This window comes from Anopheles coustani, chromosome 2 (assembly GCF_943734705.1).
Source record: "Anopheles coustani chromosome 2, idAnoCousDA_361_x.2, whole genome shotgun sequence".
NCBI lineage: Eukaryota > Metazoa > Arthropoda > Insecta > Diptera > Culicidae > Anopheles > Anopheles coustani.
Window position 1 is genome coordinate 38,191,683 of NC_071289.1, and position 23,955 is coordinate 38,215,637.

The following is a 23,955-nucleotide window of genomic DNA, read 5'->3' on the forward strand; positions in this document are numbered from 1 at the left end:
CGTTCTGATAAACAAAACGCATGGACAGACATCTCCAAATGTAACAACAGTTGACCGGTGGTTGTACTGTGTGCAGTTGTTGTGCACCTCCAGGTTACCTTGAGGCAGACTGGCACTGGTCCACTCGAGATCGTCCCTCATCGGGTGATACGTTTGCCCAATCACTTGCACTGCCACAATCTTATCTGCCCAGACACCTGTCTACTTCGAAGGCTTGCACGGAAGGGGCGGTTTTGAGAAGCTGGGGTTGGTTCTGAACCACTGAATTGCGGTAATGAGCGGATTGATGCAATTCAGGCATGTGATGAAGAGCTCTAGTAGTAAGACAAGAGTTAAATAAATGGAATTGCTTACGTTAACACCTTCAGGAAAATTAATCCTCGAAAAATAGTTAAATTTTAAAGCTCATTTAATGTCGTGAGCACGTCGGGCGACTTTGTTGCGAGTTTGCTTGCGGTTCGGTCGATGTGCCTTTCTAATCAGGTCTCATTGTTTTCCTCTCCCTTATCGTTCCAGAACAACCGTGCATCTGTGAATCACCCTCGGTCGGCCCGGGGCAGCGATAAGTTCCCGCTTTGGGCAGTGGTGGTAGCAACAATAAAACCCTTCACGTTCGGAGGCAAAGCGCGTGTGACAGTTAGGCGAACGAACACAAGGGTAGCACACCTTATGGCTACAGGGTCACTGTTAAGGCAGGGAGCATATCAGAGCGTCCCGGATCAATCCAGTACCTGGTGGAACCGGAAAGCGCTTGACTTTCCTTAAGTAATTGCGGTGTATAGAACAAGAACAAGCAGTGCGTTTTACACCGTGGTCAACTGTTCGTTCAACGGTTTTGCAGTTGGGGTTCTTGGCTCTGATACTATACCGAATAGATCGGATACTTCGCTCAACTCAACGCGCCCGAACCTTCGATGAGTAATAGCCCGCCGTGGAGGTACTAATTGTCGGTGAAGTTTGTCAAAAGTGTCACGTATCCAGCGCCGGACATTTGCCGACCGCGTGCCGTGTCATCGATTCGTCCTCGAAAGTTCGTGCCTTCGTGCCCTCCCATATCTGACCCTTCTGCTCCAAGCTGGTCCGTGTTTCTAATCGACGAAGTGTGGAGTTTTTAGCGCAACCAAGCTTCCCTCGCTTGCCTGTATGCGTGTGTTTGTGTGTGTGTGTTTGTGTGTGCTGTGGGGCGCCGTCTCGCGTGGTAGTACAACTGTCTCTGTGATATATCTGGCTCCGCGTGGCCAACGGTTGTGAAATCGCTCGTGTGTGCTTAGAACGGGAGTGTACAGTGTGTCGCGCTGGGACGCGTTATCGGCGGGTCGACGCTATATTGACCGCGTTCGAACGTCGGGCTTCTACGTCTTACTTTCGCCCCAGCAAGGGTGCATTTCACCTACGGACAAGATATTTGGGTGCTCCCCAGCCGACGGCCTCGGTATCGGAACGGCGCGAGCAGCAATGAGCGATCGCTGTGGGCATCGGTGGTGAGATCATGAGGGAAGTGGACACTTCGGAAACATCCGTCGTATGGCCCGCATGGTGTTATTCAGGTAAGAACCAAACGTCTTCATCGATGCATGTATCGTGACGAATTTGAATAACATCCGTAGGCATCTTATCTAATCGTGGTCAGCGATTTCGCATAATTTTACGAGCTTATTACAGCGTCTGTTCCGGCCCACCAACGTGTTCCCTGGTGTGGTTCACGTTGGGCTGATCATTTAACGTCCATTAATAATTCCTGGGTGACGCTTGTTCCGATACATGGATGTTTAAAATAAAAATTAATGCTATTTCATCTATAATCATCTGAGTTCCCGGTGAAGCCATTCCATTTAAGATAAACAGTGAATCTTCAAGTCGAAGGTCCGGTACTTAAAAAGTATTTTAAGATATAGTTCTAACTTTCTGATGCGCCTTGTGTTGAGTACATCGTATTAGTATTGCAGAATTTGATGTTTTTATTTACACATGGATTTTAAATACTCGAAAAATACGAAATCGATCACTTACGTGTAATAAGAGCACTTGAAACTCCGTGATTCTATGCGTTGTATAACTGGTTGTTTGCGGATCAATAACAAGAAACATTTCATTTCTTGTAAACAATGGCAGTCACAATTACACTTCAAACTTACAAGGTAGAAAACCTCTTGAATCTTTCAGTTTCTTAAGAAGTCTTGGCGCAAAGCAAAAGGCAGTAGGGTTTGAAATAAATATTTTAAATTCATTTCTGGTTGAAAAGTCAAAATTCTTGTAATGTTTCGTAGCTCAAACTAAAAATCGCTTCACCAAGAATTGTTTTTCAAATACTTTCTTCTTCATTTTTATTCAGTCTGAGGATTTAGCGATTGCGGTTCTCTCAGAGGTTCTTTGGTTAAAAATCAACTGTCGCAAAGGAGAAACAATTTTTGTACAAGTAGTTTACACCCGCAAAGAGATTCCATGCTGGTTTTCCAGCGTTTAAAACCGCATAATTCGATCCGCTTACAATTAGCCTCTGAAAGTCAAACGGTTTTTATGGCGGCCCCTTGCGACTTAAAAAAAACTCACAAAAACTTGTCAAAACAGGCGTAGGCGGTCGGATCGTTTCAAAGCGTAAGGATCGATTTCGGAGTTTTCCCCGTGTGGCGTCATCGGTGACACCTTCCGAGAAATTGATGTCGCATGTCGCGGTATCCTGCACCCGACGCGGACACAGCTATAGGGCGGACAGGACGGCCATTAGTGCGGCTTATGCCTTGTTTTTGGTGTTTCACCCGGCGTACTAGGAACAATTCAATTACCTTCCCGATGTAACCTCCCCGAATTTTGTCTCCATTTCCCACTATTGCACCGAAGCGTGGCAGGATTTTCCGGTATGGTGAACGTGGTGCGCCAGAGCTTGGCGTTGTTGTACCGGCATGTTTTCGGTACCCCTCTTGTCAACAGTATTTCAAAGCATGCCGATCCGCCGACAACTTCAAACTCTATAGCTAACCGCCGGTTGGATGAAGGACCCTGCGTAAGGCAAAAAGGAAGGGAGAGAAGGGCTTAGTTTTGGAGGTGAAATTTAATTTCACCATCGCAACACACGCGGCCATTCCTGGAAGCTAGCGTGACATAAGCCACCGATTAGTGCGGGTCAAAGATCACCCAAATGGATTCTAGGATTATACGCAGGCCCGGAATGTCCACGTGTACGTCGGCGGGAAGGTATGCTTTCCGGCCCATAAGTTGCCTCGTTTCGCAGAAAACGTTACGCAATGCGATTCAACCGAAGAAAAAAAAAGCGATATTCCAACGAACTCTGGTGGCCACCCCTTCGAAAAATAGGAACGCCAAACCCGATAAGCCACGCCACGATAAACGTCACGATCGCCCGTGTTTGGCCTCATATCGAAACGGTGTGAAATTTTCCGATAAGGTCAAGCTTGCGACCGATCCGGTCGGTCATTAGCATAAACTGTTCGGTCAAACGTCGAGCTCCGAAACGGGGTGGATCGAGGTAAGGTTTATTTTTAACTCCCCGAAGCTCTAACTTTGGGCCTTCGACATTGTGCGAAGTTGAAAGTTTGCTCCAAAGAAAACCGAACATTTGATGTAATTTATGCTCACAGTGATCGCGTCTTCGTTCCGTTCAACAAATCTGCTAGAGGAGACCCTCGTTCGTCGGGCCACTTGCCATTTTGGACCCCTGCTTTTTCCCGCCAGCCTTTCAGAACGATAAAAAGGCTAATCGGTGGTGTTTTGCTCGCTGCTCGATGTGTTGCCGTCCGAAAAAGACCTTTCATGTGAACTGGGCTACCATCTTCGTTTTTCTTTTCTTTTTTTTTGTGTGCAACATGATGATCATCATTCGTTCGGTTTGCGGACTGCGCGCCATCACCGAGTCGCCGTCGGTCAGGTCACATTTATTGACATTTGGAGCGCACGCGTGGAACCGCCGGCCTGGGTCCGGGGTTGGCCGATCCGTCCCCGGCACGGCACAGTTTAACAGCGATGCTCCCGCGAGTTAACCCCGCTCCGGACCGCCTTAGTGAACGCCGGTTCGGATGGCGGGCAGGGGTCACGATTTGCAAAAGCAATTACAATTACTCGCCCCCTACCACTACACACCTTGCCGTTCGGTTGATTTGGCATGTCTCCGGTCCCGGGATAGACGGTTCCCCGACGACCAAACGGCCGTCACCGTGCTCTGATGAGGTTAGGCTTGAACTTTGGCCGATCGGGCGCGTCCCCCGGCTGTCGGTCGTCTAATTCGGTTGCTTCGATTCGGCGAGACGGAAGCTCCCATAAAAAATTAGAAACGCGACTGGCGAAAGGTCCTTCGTCTGTGTGGGGGTCTCTCACCGGGGCGCGATTGGACGCCATTCGTTAGATCATGCGGTCGCTGGGTTTGATCTTTCCGACAGGGTTGCCGCATATGTCTAAGAGGGGGCTTTCCATACAGTTGGAGATGTGAAAAATATTTGGTTAAGCGTTAATGCCACGGAGGTCAGGCATTAGAGTAATTTTTATAGCAAATTTAATTATTCCTATCCTATGATATTCTTTCATCTTGTGGTACGACTGCCAAACTAAAACAATCACACTCTTTGAACCGGCTTTATTTGTAACGATTATGTTAAGTTAACATGGAACTAAGCGAATTTTAATAACTTTCAACTATGCCAGTGCGGATCGTTTAGAGTCAAACAATCTTCTTCAAACGAGTTTTTAGTAGCTCAGTATTCTGCTTTGATGAAATGGAATAATAAATAGATTAAGCAATTGATTCTCCGATTCGAAATCGTTCGAATCAAGTTTGTTGTCTGTTTTTAAAACTAACGAAACGTACATGATAAATTAAAATGAAAAGTGTTTTTAATCGTACCCTAATGTTTGTAAGAATGGTACAGTAAAATTTAGCTGGTTTTTTGTTATTGAGGATAATGGATAATTTTGGCTGGAAAACATAAAAAGAATTGATGATGAAATGATAGATAGAATGCCATCAGATCGACGCTCATCCCTGTTGTGCCCCTTCATTCCACTTTAACACATATGTTTTAAATTGATACCTTGAATGGAAAATGACCTGCAATTTTATCGATTGAGTCCATCAAACTCGTACATCGTGAAAAATCATATTAAAGATCGAATCGTGCGATGCTAATTTGACAAAAATCTTAAACAGTCAGTGGATTAATTACAATCGCAATCGTTTGCTCGTCAAACATTGTGTTTCTTTTTCATTTGATAAGTACTGATTCACGACTGCAACACTATTAGATTGCAGAATGATTTACTTAAAGTATTTTTGTTAGAGTATCCAAACAAATTGTTCTTGTATAATTAGAGATGCTCTCTTAAATAGCGATTGGTGTAAACTAGATTTGTATTGTTGTTCGATTTTGTTTAGGAATGCCGAAAATTCAGAAGTTAACAAAAGAATAATAAATATTTAGGAACAGATCATTGGAGACATAGAAAGGCTTTAAGAACGGCAAACAGGTGCATTTAGTAAATATTAAGCTCATAGTGACAAATCGAGCTCGAGCCATCATCCAAATCCATCCCGCAACATTGTCCGATTCTTGGCCGAATCGAAACAAGCCGGTTTGTGTTGGAAAATGTCATAAACCTCCTTAAATTAAATCCTATTGTAAGTCCGGTTTTAAGGTGCTCCTGCATAACTGTACCGCGTTCTCGAAAGCCCGGACCACGGGTCGCATCCCGGGTGTGTGTGTCCTCCGGGTGCGCGTACACGCTCGATATTTATATCTGGTTCACAATAAAAATATCTCCCCTTGATTGGCCGTTGTTCCAGTGGGCTCTCGGGATGTCCCGTTCGTGTCTCGGAGGGAGAAAATGTGTCCCACGGATGATCGCCAAGCCATAAGCCGGCCCCGCCGTTTGGTCAGGTGAGCTCCCCCCCCTAAAGGTGTTTCACCTGCTCCGGATCCCGGCGTACGGGGTGCGTGATTGGCCCCGAGGGGCGGCATTCCGGTCCGATATTAAGCATTTTCGTACGTGCCATAAAACTGCGCCACAATCAAACTTTCTTCCCTAAATACACACACGCGAGAGCCGCAGCCACACCACGATGCCACGGAAGAAAGAGGGGGGGAGGGGGGGTTGTGCTTGGCGGTTGTTGGGTTGAAAATGGCGCGAACAACCGTTTTTATCGGGGACTCTGGCCGATCGAAACGAGATCACAAAGCCTCGTCAGAAATAATAAGCGATCATAAAAAAAGAAGGAAAAAAAACGGGCCGAGGGGAAAAGAATCAGCTTTATCTCTGAATCCACCGTTTGCTGATGATCGTTGTCTGCTGTTGTCGCTTCGCGTCTTCTCACGACTCATCGCACCTCTTCGCGCCGGGACGAGGGCCGGGTAACATTGAAATGACTCCGGTCTTGACACTGGGCCTGGCGGCCATTCTGGCATTGGGGAATGGGCTGCTGATGGCGATGGCGACAAACAAGTTCGAACGTAAAGTGTGGTAATAAAATCACGGCTCGATCGCCCCGATCGGGTCCGAAATCGGTTGAGAACATCGCGCGCGCCAGGAGTACGAGAAGGATGCCTTCGAGAAATCCAATTTGGGCTCAAGTATATTTTTCTTCCCGGCTTGGTTTTCCCCGTGTGTTGTGTAGATAATTTTAATGTTTTCATTTGGGAAGATTTTCTCCCCACCAAGCTTTTCAGCATTCGGTGAAAAGGTTCGGGCGAAAGCTCGAGCTGCGTCGATTATTTCAAAGGTAGCCAAGAGGAAGAACATCAGGAACGGAAACTTCCGTCGATGATGTTCCCGACCAGATCGGCCTTGTTTTATGTGTGTCCCCGCCGAGCGCGATGCTGGGCAATCGTCTTGTTTGACAAACTCGGAACAGGGGACGACACGACGCAAGAAATGACTGCTGATTATGAAGCTCACCACCGGCAGAGCGACTTCCCATCCAATTATAACTGCCGGCCGGTCGAAGGGTTCGCTTTACGTGTCTATTAAAAATTAGAATCAGAATAGCTGGACGTTTAACTCCGCTCGACGGCGGAACCCCCTCCCTTGAAAGGTCAGCCTAATAACGCCCATAGGCAAAATGGGGCTGTTAATCCGAACGGTGTTCTGGGACCGGTTTCATTTAATTTGGGGGCCAAGCGGGCAACCCCTTTTACCGCACAAGGAAGACAACAACATCGGCCGAAAACAAAAAGCAATCAGCTTCAATCCTTTGACCGCGGGAGAATATATGTATATTTTACGATCCACGGACCGATTCTCGCCCTCCATGAATATGAGGCAGTTGGGATTGTTTTTTATGATTTCATCCACCGGATCGCGGATCGTCGGTCATCGGAATCGAAGGCGAGCGGACGCACTCCGAACCGCTGTCAATTTTCCTACCGTCGCGCGGAATGTGATCTGGATTGAATTAAAACCGAAGCCCCCGAAAACGGAGCAATTGCCAGAATGTGCCATTAAGCAAACCAAAGCTTCGGCCACTCAAAAACCCGAGAAGAGAACGAAAGATCGAAAAGGGAGAGGACCTCAATCCGTTTTGTTTCTTTCGAACAGACCCCGAACCGCACACAAGCTCACACATTTTTAGCGATGGTTAAAGTTTGTCCTTTTTGAGCCACCAGTCGGGGTTACGTGCCAGTATGTGTACCCTTAATAAGTTATTTTTTGGTTTGTTTATTGTTTCGCCAGGAATCGTGGGATTCCTTTTACTTTTCTTCTGTCGAAAAGAAAAGGGAGAGAGAGAGAGAGAGAGAGAGAGAAGAAAAACACAAAGCGCCGAGGGTTACGTCAATCGGGCGAAGGGCAAAAGTGAATGTTGTTCTGTCCCGGGACACCGGAGCAGCCCAGGGTCCCGCGGGGTTGAGATCCTCGCCTCGCCTCTTCCTCCGACACGGTGTGGATCCCTGAGACATACCGGGTGAGAAGGTGCAAGATGGCCCAGACCTCTGTGTGCGTGTGTGACGATATGAAATTATAATTTTGGATAAGGGCTGCAAATTGTCTGATTAATTGCCCACCGGGAGGTGCATTACGCATATTTGGCCGAGAGATTGTTTTATCAAGGGTGATAAATGTTACGACCATACTTCAGACCCTCCGGAACCGGGGCTCGTCAACCCTTGCTGAAGCGATATTCAGGTTGGCGTAAGCACGAAATACAAACACAGTCTATAAGACACAGTATGTATTTCGTAGAACTTTGAACCGGCTAAGATACGTATGGTGTCAGCTACGGTTGGTATTAATTCGTGGCATTACTTCGACGTCGTTTTGAAATACCAACGCAAAATGTGATTAAATGCTAGCCGAGCTGTCCAACTGTGTCCTGACAGCGATGAGCAACGTTTCACTCCACTCACATCTCAATTAAAGCACCAGTCGGTAGGAAAAAGAAAAGAGATCCCGGATGACAATTACATCGGCCGATCGGTAATGATGATGCGCGCAATGGTTGGGCTCGCGGTATGCGCTGCTCCAAATGTGATGCGAATTGCGAATTGGCTCGTCATAAATTGTTGTAAAAGTTCTTTTCCTCGTTATCGAGCTTGCGGTTCGCGCCGCAAGGGACGAAATCGCGATCGGGCTGGAGAAACGCACCTCGCATCTTCCCGCATTAATGATGGAGCATTAAAATTGGAGCTCCGATCGTTCGCAGCCCGCCCTCCGCTCATTAGGCACTTGAGCGGTCATAAGGGCGGATAAGAATGCCGAGCGAATGGCACTCCCGGCCGGGAATTGCTACAGTTTCGTCAATACTAAAGAAAGGCTTTGGAAGAGTTTTTGGGGGAGAGGCTAAAAAGAAACAGGAATCGCACGATCGAAGCAAAGAAAACACACTCACCCGGCGGTTTGCAAAAACCTTTCGCTGCTCCGCTTTGAGGCGCACGTGAGGAACCAACGGGAGAAGCGTACAAAAATAAAGCAAAACAAAAACTCGGAGGAACCCTCTGTCGCGGCTAGACGGTGAAAGGTGCATCCCTTGGAGTGCCGATCCGGTGCAACTGCAATGTCCGGCGCTGGCGGACAAAACAAACCCAGCACAAGCAGGGGACAGCGGGTCGAAAACAACACGCCAGGATCGGTCGAAAGTCGATCGAGTGAAAGATGAAAGGAGCGTTTGCTTGCTTTACTTCACCCTCTGAGGCTCGGAAAAACCCCGCGAACGGAAGCTTCAAAGTGTCGGGTCGGAGGTGGCTACAAAGCGTAACAAAGCTGACCTGACCGCAGGCGTGTGGTTTGTTCCTCCCGTTTCTGCATTTGCTCTGGTGCCAAGGGCTGTTTTGAATCGTTCGTTCGTGAATGTTTTCCTATTCGCAATATTTGGAACGATTAAGTTCTAACCGAAGCTGAACGATATTTAATTTTCTTTCTGTAGTTTGTTCGGTTTAAAATGGTTAATTAATTGTGATGCAATTATTATTCTTTCCTCCTTTCTACAATTCGGATTTTGAATTTATTAATTCTACAGTTCTTTTAACACTGCTTGTACTTCTTCTATAGTTTCTATCATTTGAGTTTCTACTCGTGCATATTTTCACATAATTCTTTTCATTTTATTTCCTCTTTATACAAATACTAGCTATCTTTTAATTTGATTGTAAACCATGTACGTTCATTTTTAACTCAGACTAGGATGATCGCAACCGTCCGAAACGCAGGTGATAAAAGCCTGAAGAGAAAGGAACTCGAGCTGAAGCTGGTGAGCCGACGGAAGTAGTCCAGGCTCCGAGGTGGTTCGGCTGGCTCCACACGAAGGGCAGGCGAAAGGAGCTGTTCCGAAGCTTATGAGCTGGATCGCGCCGAGATGGAGGGGAGAGGAGGGACGATCGGGCGGGATATGATTTCCTTGAACCGAAATCTACTTTTCACCGGTCAAATACGCCAAATCATCCAGTTTGCTCACGTTACCCGCACAGACCACCGGTGCGGAGGCACCTTTCGAATGTCCTGGTCCTGGCCTGGTCGCGCCTTCCTCCGGTTTCACACCGATGTCCCGCCGGGGACGGAGGGGTTTCATTCGACCCGCATTTGCTCTCATTTATCAGCGTCGAAAGCCGCGGCCGTGGATTGGCGGGTTTCGGTGCAGCAGGATTTTTTGGCCCGAAATGTGGATGAGTATTCGCTGTGCCGTTTGTTGGTGCTGGTTGCGGGAAAATTGGCCCAGATGGAAGGGAAATGACACGTTTTGCGAAGAGAAAGGAACGCGACACCGGTGAATGCGCGAAGGCTCTGCACCGTTTCGCTCCAACAGGCGTTTTCAGGCTCGTGATCGAAGATTTTGGGTGGCTTTCGGGGATTTTGAACCGGAACGGCCGAATGGTGTGGGCATCGTTTCGTAACACCAGTTTCATGTTGTGATCCGCAGATCCGTTTCATGTTGTGACCCCTCTCTGTTGTGACGCATCTCGCGATGCATGTACTCGCCAAAGACATGTTTACATAATTTATTTTGGTAGAAAGCTGCACAATAAGCTTCTTATTTTGTTACATGCTCCTGAAATCTAATTTCATTTAAAAACCGTACTGATGACAATGTTGAGTTTGAAAGTGTAAACAAGTTTTAAACTAGTTGATAATCACGACGACGAGTTTTAAATTAGTTGCCGATACAAGGATACTTTGACATTATTTACGACGGAATCAGTAAAATATATTAGTCTGTCCTTTTTAAATGCATGGGTAAGAATTATATAGATTTGATAGAATTTGTTATTTTGTGTTATATGTTTTTTCTTTCTGGTAATGTTTCAGACAGCTTAACTCATTTTATCGATTTGATAAATTTTGGCATGAGCTTGGTCATCAATTTAGTTAGTTTAAAGCTCGTTGTGTAATAATCTGGACATATAATCTGGAAGTCATCTCATTTTTCCAGTTAGTAATAAAAACGGTTTGATTAAGCATCTCATTTGTACTCACTTACTAATACCATTAGATCACACTTTGCAAAACATACGCGAACTCAAAACTGGAAGGGTAATTTATGGGTTGTTATCACAAATTTTTATTCACTGAGAAAATGTTAACTTTTGTCATTCAATGTTTATCCTATTTATTTTATTAGTTTTTCTGTACAAAGTGCTTTGAGTACTAAAAGGATAAAAATACGGTATTTTTTTCACCTTTCGACTTCTGTAACATGATTGTGAAAAGCAACCATATATTTTTCATTTTGCCTTTTGAGAAATCGAAGCTTCTCTCTATTTGAACCAGAGCAGTAGTTGTTCAAAACAAATCGATCAAATCGTCGAATAGAACTCAGATGAAAGTTCAACTTGCCTCTCTGTCTTGCGGCATGAAACACTTGCTCCGTATCCCGTGGGGTCGGAGGTAGAAAAGTGGTTCCGTCCCGCACCGGACCGAGTCGGGTCGAAAATTCCCCCACCGTGGAAGATCGCGCGCTAATGTAAATTGAAGAAAACAAATCGCACGAACCGGACCATTTTTCCCCGGCCCCGGTTTGCTGTGTGTTGTAATGGCCGACGTGGGCAGGAAAAACTGAACGATCCGGCGCGGTTTTTCTACCGGACAAACGTGATACAAGTCGGCTGGAGCGTGGGAGCGGGTAGGAGGCGGTGGGAAATCAGTGTGAGTGTGAGAAAAGCCGCGTGGTTTGCGATCGTTGTTCCGGCGGCGCACCGAAAACATACAAAAAGACCGCACAACCAAAACTGTCAGAGCCCAGCTGGCCCGGCGTGGTAGGCCTGGTGGGGCTGGACACAGGTCCGATGGGTAAAGGATGGGCCGGAGGGGGGCAGCGAGGGAAAGAATGGCCGCCGAAAGGAAACATGAAACTTAATTTTATAATTAAATTGTTTCGCTCGTATTAGGAAATTAGGTATTCCGATGCGGTTCAATATAACTGTACCGGTGATGTATTTGGCTTTGCTTACTTTCGTTTTTTGCCTTCTCTACTGTTTCGGCGTTTATTTGATTTGTTAGTCGAAAAACAAAACGAAACATGCCGAGCGCTAGCATGGCTAGGAGTTGCGGTGCTTGCTTTGCTGGGAAAGTGTTTATAGTTGTAACGAGTTTCGTCATATTGCGGTATTGGGATATGTTTTAACTGGTGTAATGCGAATTATAAAAGTTTTATAAGGCAGTATTTTCCAAGTGAAAATCAATGAGAAAATGTTGTTAAAATTGAACATGAAATGGCATTTTTTACCACAACATCAAAGTGAAGATGGAATTCCTGAAATTTAATATTTATAACTAGATTTAAAAGCATAAGCAACAGTTAAAAAAATCACGAAGCACATTGTAACTGTTTTTATTAGCGTAAAACATTTTTGTTACATTCATTTGATAGATTTCTTTTTATAATAAATTGCTATTACTGTGATTGTTTGTCTAAGATGAGAAGGGTATTGGTAATACATTTATGACATATTTGAGCCTTTACTTTTGATCCTTTTTAATGAATTAATCCCTTCACAGTTTTGCCAAAAAAACATTTTATTCCATTTCATAAAATTTGTACCCCGTGCTCAAGTTAGAAAAGAACGAACTGCAATAAAGTAAGTAAGTAAAGAAATGAGCAATATAGTCGAAAAACTATTATTAAAAAAAATACACCTGATCCTGAATTAGAACGAACATATTTTTTTTTATTTTCAATTAGTTCCGACTGTGAGAATGTTTTTTCATGGACACAGATTTCTTCTTTTTACTGTCGGTAACAATAACCCAAAGAAGTAGCGATGCAGTTAAATATCCGAAACCCCGAGCGTGTCAATGCTCGACGAGCAATGTGTGAAAATGTTCCCCCGGTGTTCGCTCTGGGGCAACGCCGGACGGGCGGGCGGACTATCAACGGGTGGAAAGGATTGATTTTATAGACTGCATAATAGGATCGCTGATTTTACGAGATCTGCTAAACATTTCCGGCACGGCATCGAGCCCGTCCGTCGCGGCGGTTCGGGTTGCGGGCTGATTGGCGGACCGTAAGAGGACGGCCGACTTTATGGATCGTAACACTGATTGGGGGGGGCCCGGCGTAGAATATGCCGATATGAGGTTCATTATCGGCGTACGGCGGGGCCTATGATCGGCTCGTGTCGCATGCAGATTTGGCCGAATTGTGTTCGTGTTGCCCGTTGTTTTCCCGTGCTGTGAGAGAGAAAAACCCCGCCGGTGCTTTTCGAGCTTTATTTTTGCCCGCATTTTTACACACTTGCACCGGAAAAGTGGTTCAAACTGCTCCCTTCGGGAGTCATGCCGCATGCCGCGCCGGTGGATTCGACGCCGGTGGTTTTGCCTATCGAAGCCGCGGCCACATAGCGTGAAAGTTCGATTTGGAAAATTTACTTTTCAGCGCCGATGGCCGCACGCAGCGGCCGTGGGCTTTCGATTGGGCGGGGAAAACTGCGCCGGAATCGGTGCACGACGATGACGACGATTGGCGCGCACTTGCTTTCCCGTTGTGGAAAACCGATCACTTTACCCGGGATCACCCCTCGAGAAAGGGTTTTCTGCCTTCCCTTTCCACCACTTTCCACCTGGTGAAGGAAATTAATTGAAAAATTGATTAAAACATTTGCCGTCATCTGCGGCGCTGGCGAGATGCGATCGCGTTTGCTTGTTCCGATTTTTGATGTAAACTGTATCGGTTCGGGGGGGGGGTATGCGATGCGGTCGGCGGCAAAATGCCCGTCCGGTTCCGGTAAGGTTCGCGCCCAAGGGAAACCCCGAGCAACGCCCCACCAGCAACAACAACAGCAGACAAAATGCACAAATCATAATCAGGAAAAAGAGGAGCATCAGTATCGCACCGCCGATGTTGGGCCGCCGGCAAATTGGACGGAGCACTACTGCGCCAGCAGGTTGATGCGCGGAAATGGCTATTGTGTGCCGAAAATATGAGTTTTTTTACCCTCATCCCCATCACCTCCTCCGTTCCCTAACGCCGGCCGGCTGTTGGCCGCGGAAGGGAAATTAGTCTAACAGTTCGACCGCTTGCGGTACAATGTAGAATGTTGTAATGATTGGCTCGTTGAGAACCCAACAGAGCCCCCCGACGCGGGTTGCCCCAGCCCGGGGAAGGTAAATGACCGCAACTACATGGGATCGTTATTGGTTTGTTAAAGCAACACCTTAGGTCACTTTGGGCCGATTCAAAAACACCTGTTTGGAACTTTGATATTTAACTACTTCCTCAATGTGTTTACGCTATGAGATTTGTTTGTCACCAGCAAACACTATTTTTTGCATGTTCTTAACCGATCGAAAGGTCATAGTTAGTGCTATATCAACGGTGGGCTGTTTGCCACATTCGCGATCCTCGCCACGAACATCTTCAGCATCTTCCGCCGCTCAGTGCTGTTATGGTGCTGCAATAATTCTTCATTAGGAAAACAATATTCCATCTCATTAAAATCCCGCTATATTTTTGCACGTTTTGATTGGGAAATTAGCCGTCATAATGATTATATTATTGGAATAAATTAAATTTTCCCCTACTCCGACGGGTGGTGCTGTGCGGAAAATTGGCCAGCATAAACCAAAACAATAACAGAAAACCAAGCCTGACGAAGCAGAAGAATTTCGGTTGCCCAGTGGTAGGATTCCAAATGATCAATAGCAGTAGGATTTTGTGGGGAATGATAAGTGTGAGAGGAGATTAGAAATGGCGTCCAAGGCGACGGAAACTCGAACTTCACGTTATTTAAAACACACCAGGCTTGATTTGGGTTGATTGTTAAGTTGATCTGGGAGGATGTTCGTTTTTTTTCGGAGAGATTTGGAGTTGCACTATCATTTAAATGTGGAATGAGGATTTTAGGAGTCGATAACATACATACAGAAGTCAACAGCACGTTTTTAAACATGTTCTCGCACATATTGATTAAAGTTACATTTTAAGGACTTGTTGTGCTTTTTGAAAGCGTGTGGTGGCCCCAATTGTAATAAATGACCTCAGGATAAATTTTTAGCATCGTTAAAGATTGTGGAAAACCTCTCCCATAGGAATAACAAATTATAAAAAAACCATAGAATTGTTTTTTAATCTCTACATCACTAAATTGTGCAAATATTATCACGCATACGGAAAGTGTACAGTATTTTTGTACACTTGGTAACCAGATGTTTTCTAACTTCAATTGACGAATTTTATGAACAGGTGTTAACACTTACGTCGAATAACACATTATGAATATTAAATATTTGGCTTCAAGAAAAATCAAACATCAGTTGATAAAATTGATTTATTCATGATATTTAATTTTGTTCAAATTCAATTTGGTTTAGACCTGTTCCTTATAGAATCATAAACATAGTTTTTTGCTATTTTTGATAACGAAAACACAGCGTAGACAAAACTTTTTCCACATTTTCTTACATTTCTACATTTTTTGTAAAACGTTTGTAAAAAAACGTACAATGTTTTTCGCAAAACTTTGTTAAGAGCTATCCGCAATGCGTAGTACTTTTGATTTGTTCAAAAGTTGATCGCGTTTTTTTGTTTGAAATCTAATTTAACTTGTCGTGTTGTGTAAGAAATATTTGGTTATTTCCAGTATTTCATTTTTAACCAGCTTTTTTGCATCCAACAGTTTAATAAAATTGCTCTTCAGCTTGTGCTTTCCCGATCTGTACGAAAACTCTCTGTAAACGCATAAATCATACACCCAGCAGCATCACTATTCATTACCCGCCTTCTATTGGTACAATTGGAAGAACAGGTGATAGATGCCAACAGGTGGTGCTTAACGCACAAACGTTTCTAATCGATCGCCGTTGTTGAACCGTTCGGGTGCTTCCGGATGGGGAAGGGAAACGGCGAAAAAAAACGGCAACGAAATGCGCGAACTGCTGACCTTTGGCGAGGAAAACAAGCAAACGAGCTTTCAGTGCCCCATTATGGATGCAAAGTGTTGAAAGCACGATTACTTCCAGCGGAGTGGAGCGCACAGAATGTGCACACGGTTCTTCGGCTCGATTGCGTTTGCTCTCGCACAAACAAGATGTTTAGGGAAGGCTAATAATTGGGCGTGTGTGTGTGTTTTTTTTATCGAAGTCGATGATTAATGAAGTGTTCGAGAGCTGTTCGACTCAGCCGAAATGTGGTTGGACGCGGGAAGAGATAATATTTTCTGTGTGGCCATTTTTGTTGCAACTGGTTGAAGAACTTAAAAATATTCTTGTTTTGATAATACCCACCAGATTCTTCAGTGATTCATACTCTTAGCAAGTTTCACTGATTACTGCTTCGTTAAACGGATTCGAATGCTTGGTATCACTGCTTGAGACTCACTGGGTTTGCGACAAACAGTTGCAGCTTAATGCTTCCGATCTCCGGTTGAAGACGATCCGCTGACGTTGATGCTGCAGCCCCGCACGTCCAGCCGCAAACACCCCATTCCCATGCTCGGCGAAAGATCGTAGCGATGATCGTGATGATCATGATTATGATAAATATGTTATTATGCGCCCACCTTTTATCATCTTGTCCGCCCTCATCCCATTGGACTTCGCAGCAGCAGCAGCAGCAGCAAGAGGCAAACAGTCGGCACATCCTTCTTGGGTCAGCCTCTTTCCTTTGCCTTTCATTTTCGGTGAGCAGCATCGAACGCAGCAGATTGCGCCGATCGTAACTGTTTATGATCTATTGATACGCGAATCCGCGGATGGTTCGAAGTTTACGAGCCCAAACGCGCCCATTTATCGCATTCGGAGCGAGGGGGCGTTCGTGTGGGTCGGCGGAGGACATGGAGCCGGTAATGCTCGTATGCTTTTCGAATAAATTCATCGCTTACCATCTGACAGGTGCATCGGAGCGTGGCCGTGGTTGAACTCCCCGGCAATCGAGGAACGCAACGGTAAAACCCCGACTGTCGGTTGACCAAACAGTAAACGATGGTTCAGGCAACATTAGCATAGTTGAAGCCTTTCTGTTCGTCGTAACTAAAACAGCTCATTATGTGTGCAATATTTAGAAGGCTTAGCTGGTGGAGTTTTCCTTTTCAATCCACGGAAGGTGAAGGTTTCCATAGCAGGCTGCGCTTATACCGAACACCATTCGCACAAGGAGTATCGTCGATCAGTTGAATGCGCAAATCATAGGCGAATATTTTATTACATTCCTTGATTGAAGCATGAAGTTGCGTCCACCACCGAACCACTCAATCATTGCTGCTGGCCAACAGCGTTAGGAAGCAAAAAAAGGGTGGTATTTCGATCGATAAAATGTCGCTGGTGGAAAAGGAAACCCCAGCAACCCCGCCAAGGTTGCAAAAGGGAAACGAGAACAATATAATCCTCCCCCACCCCGTGGAAGGAACTGGGCGTTGGTTGTGTCGGGCCGAAGGAAGGAAGCTATGGAAGCCCGCCTACGAACCCCATATTGCTCCCCGGAGGCTGCAACTGTACCGTTTTCTTGCGATCGCGACACGAAAGGAACGGGCGAGCTGCACACGTTCGTTTTTCCCTTTCCCGATTTCCCCCCTCGGGCTAAACGATTTCCTCTAAGCCAGGGGTTGGCAAGGGCCGGCACGCGGGTCAAATCCGCTCCTTAAGAAATGTTTTGACCCACATACAAACAGAAAACATCTGAATTCTTATGGAATTTGTTCACGTAATCACGCTTATTTTTTCTTAAATGCTTGTTGAAATTATTGCAGACAACTAACCTGCATAATTTTATTAGATTCTTCGATAACCCTGTCTCGCGATTCGCTTGGAGAATTGAGAGTCAAAATAACATGTCTACTTTGCATCCACAATAACTATTTGAAGGAAAATATTTGTCAGTATCATCACGAAACAAAATGTGGTTCACAATATTCAAAACTTCTTGAAGCTGATTTATTTTAAAAACAGAGAGCAAGCCCGAAAAATATTGATTTGAGTAAGTGAATAATTTAAAACATAATCAAAAGAGTTTATTTAAAGTACAACAAACGAACAACAAGTTTAAAAAGTACTTCAAAAAAGTGATCAAATTTACAATGAACTTGAATGAACTAAGACTTTGAAATATTTTATATATTATGTTTCTGTTTCTTTTCGAAGAAGAAAATTGATTCTCTATTCAAAAAGTGTTTAATATTACATGCAAAACATTAAAACATCGTTTAGTTAGTAGTTGGCTAGTTAGTTGTTGGTTCTTTTTCATCGTTCTGGCTCATTTGTGGAAACGTGTGCCGACCCCTGCTTTAAGCTGCTGTTCGTGGTGCAGGAAGCTCGAAGAACGCTAGAGTGTTTGCCGGCGGAGCACACGGTTCGACTGCTGCCGGGTGTAATTTATTATTTAATGTGCCGCATGCGCGCGCCCGTACACACACACACACATAACGATCGTCCAAGTGCTAGCCAGATGATCATGTTGCCTTAGCCCGAGCCCTCCAAGTAACGAGCCTTCCTTCGGAGCGGGAGGGCAACCAGGGAGCTGGCAGAATCTGGCCTGGCCCGGGAGGTCGGTTTTCGCTGAGGTCTGCAGATTGGCGCAACCTGATTGAGGAAAAAGGCGGCGAACCCCAGGGATCGAGACCTCGCAGGGATCAAACGGGTGACGGCGGGCGACGACGCGCGGGTGACGGGAGCACAGAATGGCGCTGCGTCGTCGTCGTCGGTTGGGTCGCGCCTCGGGAAGCCGATGAAAGGAGCAGAGAATGTACCCATACTGTGCGCGCCACCCGATGGTGGCAGAAGCTGTAGCAGCGAGCAGCAGTAGTGGAATTGAATTGAAATAATTTTGATTAATTGCTGATTCAGCGAAATGCAATTAACGATAAATACGGTAGGGAAAGGTGGAATTATTGACCTTTCGCGTCCCACCGCCACCGACCGACGGCGCCCCCCCCCGGGCGCGGAGGTGGAGGCTGTGTTGGCAGCCGGTCGTAACCGGCAGGCACAACCACAGCTTTACCGCACGTCTCGCCGGACCGCACATGGTCATCCATCCAAACATGACCTTCCTTGTGGCGATAGAAAACAACAACTGTCGGTTGGCACGATGGGCGCGAAGGGGAGAGCGGACAAGGGGAGGTGAGGGCCAACCGGGTGGGGAGTGCAGTTGGTGAACGTTCAATGCATCATCCATTGGTATTTATGGAACCGTTAGAGCAAAGGGCTCTGGGCGGTTTGCGTTGCAGTTGTGCAGTTGCAGCAGTCGAGAGAAAAGTGCATGGTGGCATTTTTCTTCAAACGCTCGATATTGATGAGGGTGGGGGAAGGGAGGAAAGGAAGTTGGTAAGGGAGCGATGGACGCTCGTTTTGTTCGATAGATAGCTATACGGTCGCGTCGGTGATTGGTTCCGGTGAAGGAGAAATGGGAAGGTCGTTTGTCGCGCGGGAAAATTGCCTTTGTGGTGTCGCATTGTCGCGGGTGTGGGAAGGAAAAATCGAACCTCTCCGCTGGCGGTGGCAAATTGTTTGCCTCCTTCGTATGATAATTGCAATAAGATACAGCAGCCATTGACGAAGGCCTGTTGTTGCACGGAGCTTTGTGCAGCTCTCCGCGCTATTGTGATGACTTTATAAATTTATTATGGCTTTTTATAAAAAATGTCACAAATATGACTGTTTAATGCCAATCTTTGGTGCGTTATTATAGTGTATTAAAATGATGTGTGTATCAAAAGATTATGAAATAATGCAATGATGCTATAAATAATGTAATATTTGTTGACGATTCCATATAGCGAAATAGCTTATTTTTAAATCATCCGTTGGTTCTTACGAAACAAATTAAATATTGATTGTTTTGGAAACGTCACATGAACCTTTCACCTAAGATTCATTCAGATTGAGTTATGAATCTTATGGGATTTGAATCTTCAAACGTTGATGAATCTTTAGCAACCATGAATCTTAATTAATCTTTCGTGGATCTTACACGAATCTTCATAATTCTTACATTGGTGTTTCTCTCTACCCTGTTTTTAGTCATTAGTTTTCTGTTCTTTTAACATTAAGGAATCTTTGGCATTCATTAATCTCTCATTAAAAGATTTATGAATATTAATGAAAAATCAGAATTATACAAGTCTAAATTAATAATTTGATTTAATTTTTACAAGCAAGATACGTACTTGTAACTAAAATGTATCTATTTGCTACTGGAAGCTGTTTTATCGAAGTTATTTCCTAGAAAAAATGGACTCAGGTCAGGCGGATGCGTTGATAATGTAATTACAAAAATGTACAATGTTGCTTCAAGGGTGGAAAACCCCTTTCTTTATCTATTCCTGATTCATTTTGCTCTTGCTTTGATAAACATAATTGCTGGAAGCAGAATAAGATCATGTTTGTGATGTGTCTAGTGCTTCCCCCGTACTTTTCTGTTGAAAAAGAGTAACCATTACAATATGCTTGATTTAGAATATTATATGTATTTGACTCATAAGTGTCTACTGTTTCTATACTAACTCGCCTTTTTTATTTAATTTTAGGTAAACTCATCATGCTTTGAAAATACTTGCGGAGTGGGATGCTTGTGCTGGATACATTGGTAAATAGAAAAACAATCTTTGTTTTCCCGTAAGTGGTGGTTTTTCATAGTAATTTATTTGAGTTATTCAGTACTAAGACCTTATCTCAAAATTGCAACACTCGAGGTAACGTAATTGATGAAGCAGTAAGGGGTTTTACAAAAGGAATGATATTTTCCCATCCAACTCGCCATTTTAAGAATATTTTATTAACATTGGCGCAATGATTTGCGCAAGTGCGTAAAACACTGACCGTATCGTACGCTGTCAGGAACGGTTGACCTCCATCGCCACGTCTCCAATTAATCAAATCCGTCCCTCCGCCGGGTTTTGTCGCCGTATCGATTGCATTCGTGGTGGGATTACATTTTGGCCATATACACACGCCGTCATACAGTCGGGCGAGCTTTTACCCCGTTTTGGCACCCGCCGATGGATGATCCGGCTTCGTCCGGCTGTCACCTGCCGGCGTTCGGTTGGTTCGCGAAGAAGAAGGTGTCACCCGGATCGCGTCAACCGTCGACGGTGCGTATAAAGCCATCGAGGTTTCGAGCTGGTGAAGTGACCCGTGGAATGTTTCGTGCCGATCGGCGGCCCCTTCGATCGCGGGTGTCGACCCAATCTGTGACCGACTGGGTGTCCCGCCCGGGAGACCGGGAGAGGTAATTTATTCCAAAATTGATCGGTCATTCGTGGCGCGTACGTGACGCTATGCGCAAACCGGTGGACGGCGCGACGACTGGCCGGGAAGCACAACCCCGTTGGGCGTTTTCGGGGCGAGCTCGGGAAGGATGGATCGCAGATGGAAGGGTGCGGACGGGGTGTGGGTGCCGTCGACGTTGACGAAACGTGAGACGGAGCGTTAAAGAAGGAAGACCTTCACTTGGATATGTCAGCTTGAATTCGGCGATCGGCAATCGTTGGCGCGACTCGAGGACAATGTCGACGAATGGTACAAGTGTGTGTTTGCACCGATCGACGTTCCACGGCGATTTGTCGAATGATATATAATCCAGGATTTTTTCTTATCCCCAGCCGACCCCCTCCCGGGGGGATTGGGAAGGTCGGAGTAGAGGTCAGAAGAATGGGCTATTTAAAGAACTTTGACGGACCGTTACGACGGTGCACCGTGGGTGCATGTATGCTTCATGTGCCATATTGGAAAATTATCAAAAACCGCTCACATATGTGAGAACCACGGAACAAATTCCTTCCATTCGATGAATTGTTTGCTCGATCATCTCCTACGAGTTGAGTTACTTAGGTTTTCGTTGGATCGTTGGCAAAGTCAAAGAACACCCACACCAACCTGCTGCTCCAATGACTCACTTTTTTGCTCGTGTCTGACAAGTACACCACCACACCCTGGACACTGGCTCTGGACGCCGATTTCGCGCGACCCGCTAACGACCGGCGACGTGGACGGAATGAGCAATGGCTCTTTGTTCTGTTTGGTTGGATGGCGCGAGCTTTCGACGCGGACGCGGGATTGGCATATGACCGCCGGACGAATCAGATTTCCAAACCACCGGACGCGACTCGCATCGTAAGCTTCTGTAGAACATCTTGCTGGATAAACCTTCGGAGCTAACTCCACGACGTTTAATCGATGGAAATTTGATTGATCGAAGGTCTGTCTAAAATACCTTTGAAGAATGTTGACATTACTGTTCTATTGTTAATACTTCCTTACTCGAACTTAGTGTTAAAAAGAATATGTTTGATTTTCACACCTTTGCTTGCTGATCAAATGTTGTCAAGCTGGTCCGTTGTTTGGCGATTCGAGCTCTCATCTCTAGAGCATCCCATTCTCGAGTCGAAGTTCTCGTTGACCTTACTTCATTTTCGTTATACCCAAAAAACACCTAAAAAGGTCACGCTGCATTTCAATTCACTAGTGTGCGTCGCCTTGCCTGTTCCACGTTTATAAAGATGCACATATCCGATGACAATGCACGATGGATGCAGTGGTAAAGCAACAGGTTTGAGTCGTTAAACAACGGAGGCCGTTAAAAGAAACCTTCCGTGTCGTCATCACCTCCCACCTTCTCATCTTGTGCTCCATGATCTGGGGGATGGAATGGGTCACCTTCTAACGGTTGAAATGTTGCGCCATTTTTATACAAGACAAATTCTTGTTACATGTTTCCCAATGAAGCTATTACAAGTTTTGTTACTAATTAAAAGGTATGTTCCGGAAGGATGTTAAGATGATAAACAATATTCTATTTTCCTGTTGAATCATTTATGTTTATGGTCAAGCAGATTGTTTTTGTTTGGCAAAATGTATCCTGTCATTTTAAATAGTTGATGTGTTAACCGTAATTTGAATTTATTTTTAAAAAGCTCCAAGCTGATGGAATCATTATATTTTGTGCATGTTACAATCACATTAAAAAAACACAAAATCTAGCTTGAAACCAATAAAAGTGATAAAATGTAGCTTAAAATAAATAAAAATTATGAAACGACACAAAAACAATTTAAAACAAAAATGTCAAAATTAAAAATAGAATAGTTTTATTATAAATACTATTCAAATGGGATGGATGCCCTTTGGGAATAATCCTCTAGATTTGGATATTCTTGAGTTGATTTTTGGATTATTTTCACCTATACTGTTATTCATTTTTGGTTAACGTTTTATTAGAAAATCCTACATAACGTATGTTACAACGTAACATATAACGGAAGCCTCTAAAGTATGAGGAAAAAAGAATACTAACGTATTTTATATAATTTATTTTTGAAGGATATCCATGCATTACGATGTTTTCAATCGATCAATTCACGTTGTCTCATTTTTATTATTTTACTTTGCTTGTATTTTGGTTTCTGTTGTTTCGTTTGCTAATGAAAATGATAAAGCGGGAATTTTCTCATCGTTTTGCGATCGTTTGTCCAATATTTGCCGTAATGTAACTGCATCATGTCATAACTTCAATCCTCACGCGCACGCCTTATTTATGAGGTACGGTTTAAAACGCCTTACCAAGGAATGTTTCGAGCCGTAATCGATTGGATGCAAACGCAAAGAGCCTTTTCCATCCAAACGGGCCCTAACGGGGAAAGGGGGGCGGGAAAACCCCGAAAAAGCCCCACGGTTTCGATTACTCGTTTCAATTGTTTGTGCGAGTGGTGTTGGCGTTAACCATTTCTCTGGCCCAACATTCCAAACATATTTCACTGGCACTTGTCCGGTGGCGGGCGGGGATGAAGCCTTCTTCTCTCCGGGTGCGCCTTGTAAGAACACCCGAAGCACCCTTGATTCGGGCCTGCGAGGCGTTTTTTTTTCTTGATCCCTCGCGCGGTCGTGCCTTCAAATTTCATGCAGTTTAAAATAGATGAAATATTTGGACGCCCATGTCTCCCCCTCCCCATACCCCCTTTGCCCGGGTCGGGTAATCGATGATACCGGTGATGATCGGCTCCTTCTTCCTCCTTCCGGGGGCTTCCCCGGCCCGCGTTCGCACCTCCGGCGTGAGGGAGCCACTTTATGGAGTGATCACGACGACGGCAGCAGCTCCATCATCATCAT

The 23,955-nt window shown here is 45.1% G+C and overlaps 1 protein-coding gene across 1 annotated transcript in view; it reads left to right on the forward strand.

The window, feature by feature from the left end:
• The first annotated feature begins 1,489 nt into the window (after positions 1 to 1,489).
• LOC131265499 (probable serine/threonine-protein kinase DDB_G0267686) overlaps positions 1,490 to 23,955 on the forward strand; it is a 62,570-nt gene continuing 40,104 nt past the window's right edge. Inside the window, exon 1 of the mRNA XM_058267772.1 lies at positions 1,490 to 1,547. Coding sequence (XP_058123755.1) covers positions 1,490 to 1,547 — 58 coding nt within the window. The remainder of the gene's footprint in view (positions 1,548 to 23,955) is intronic.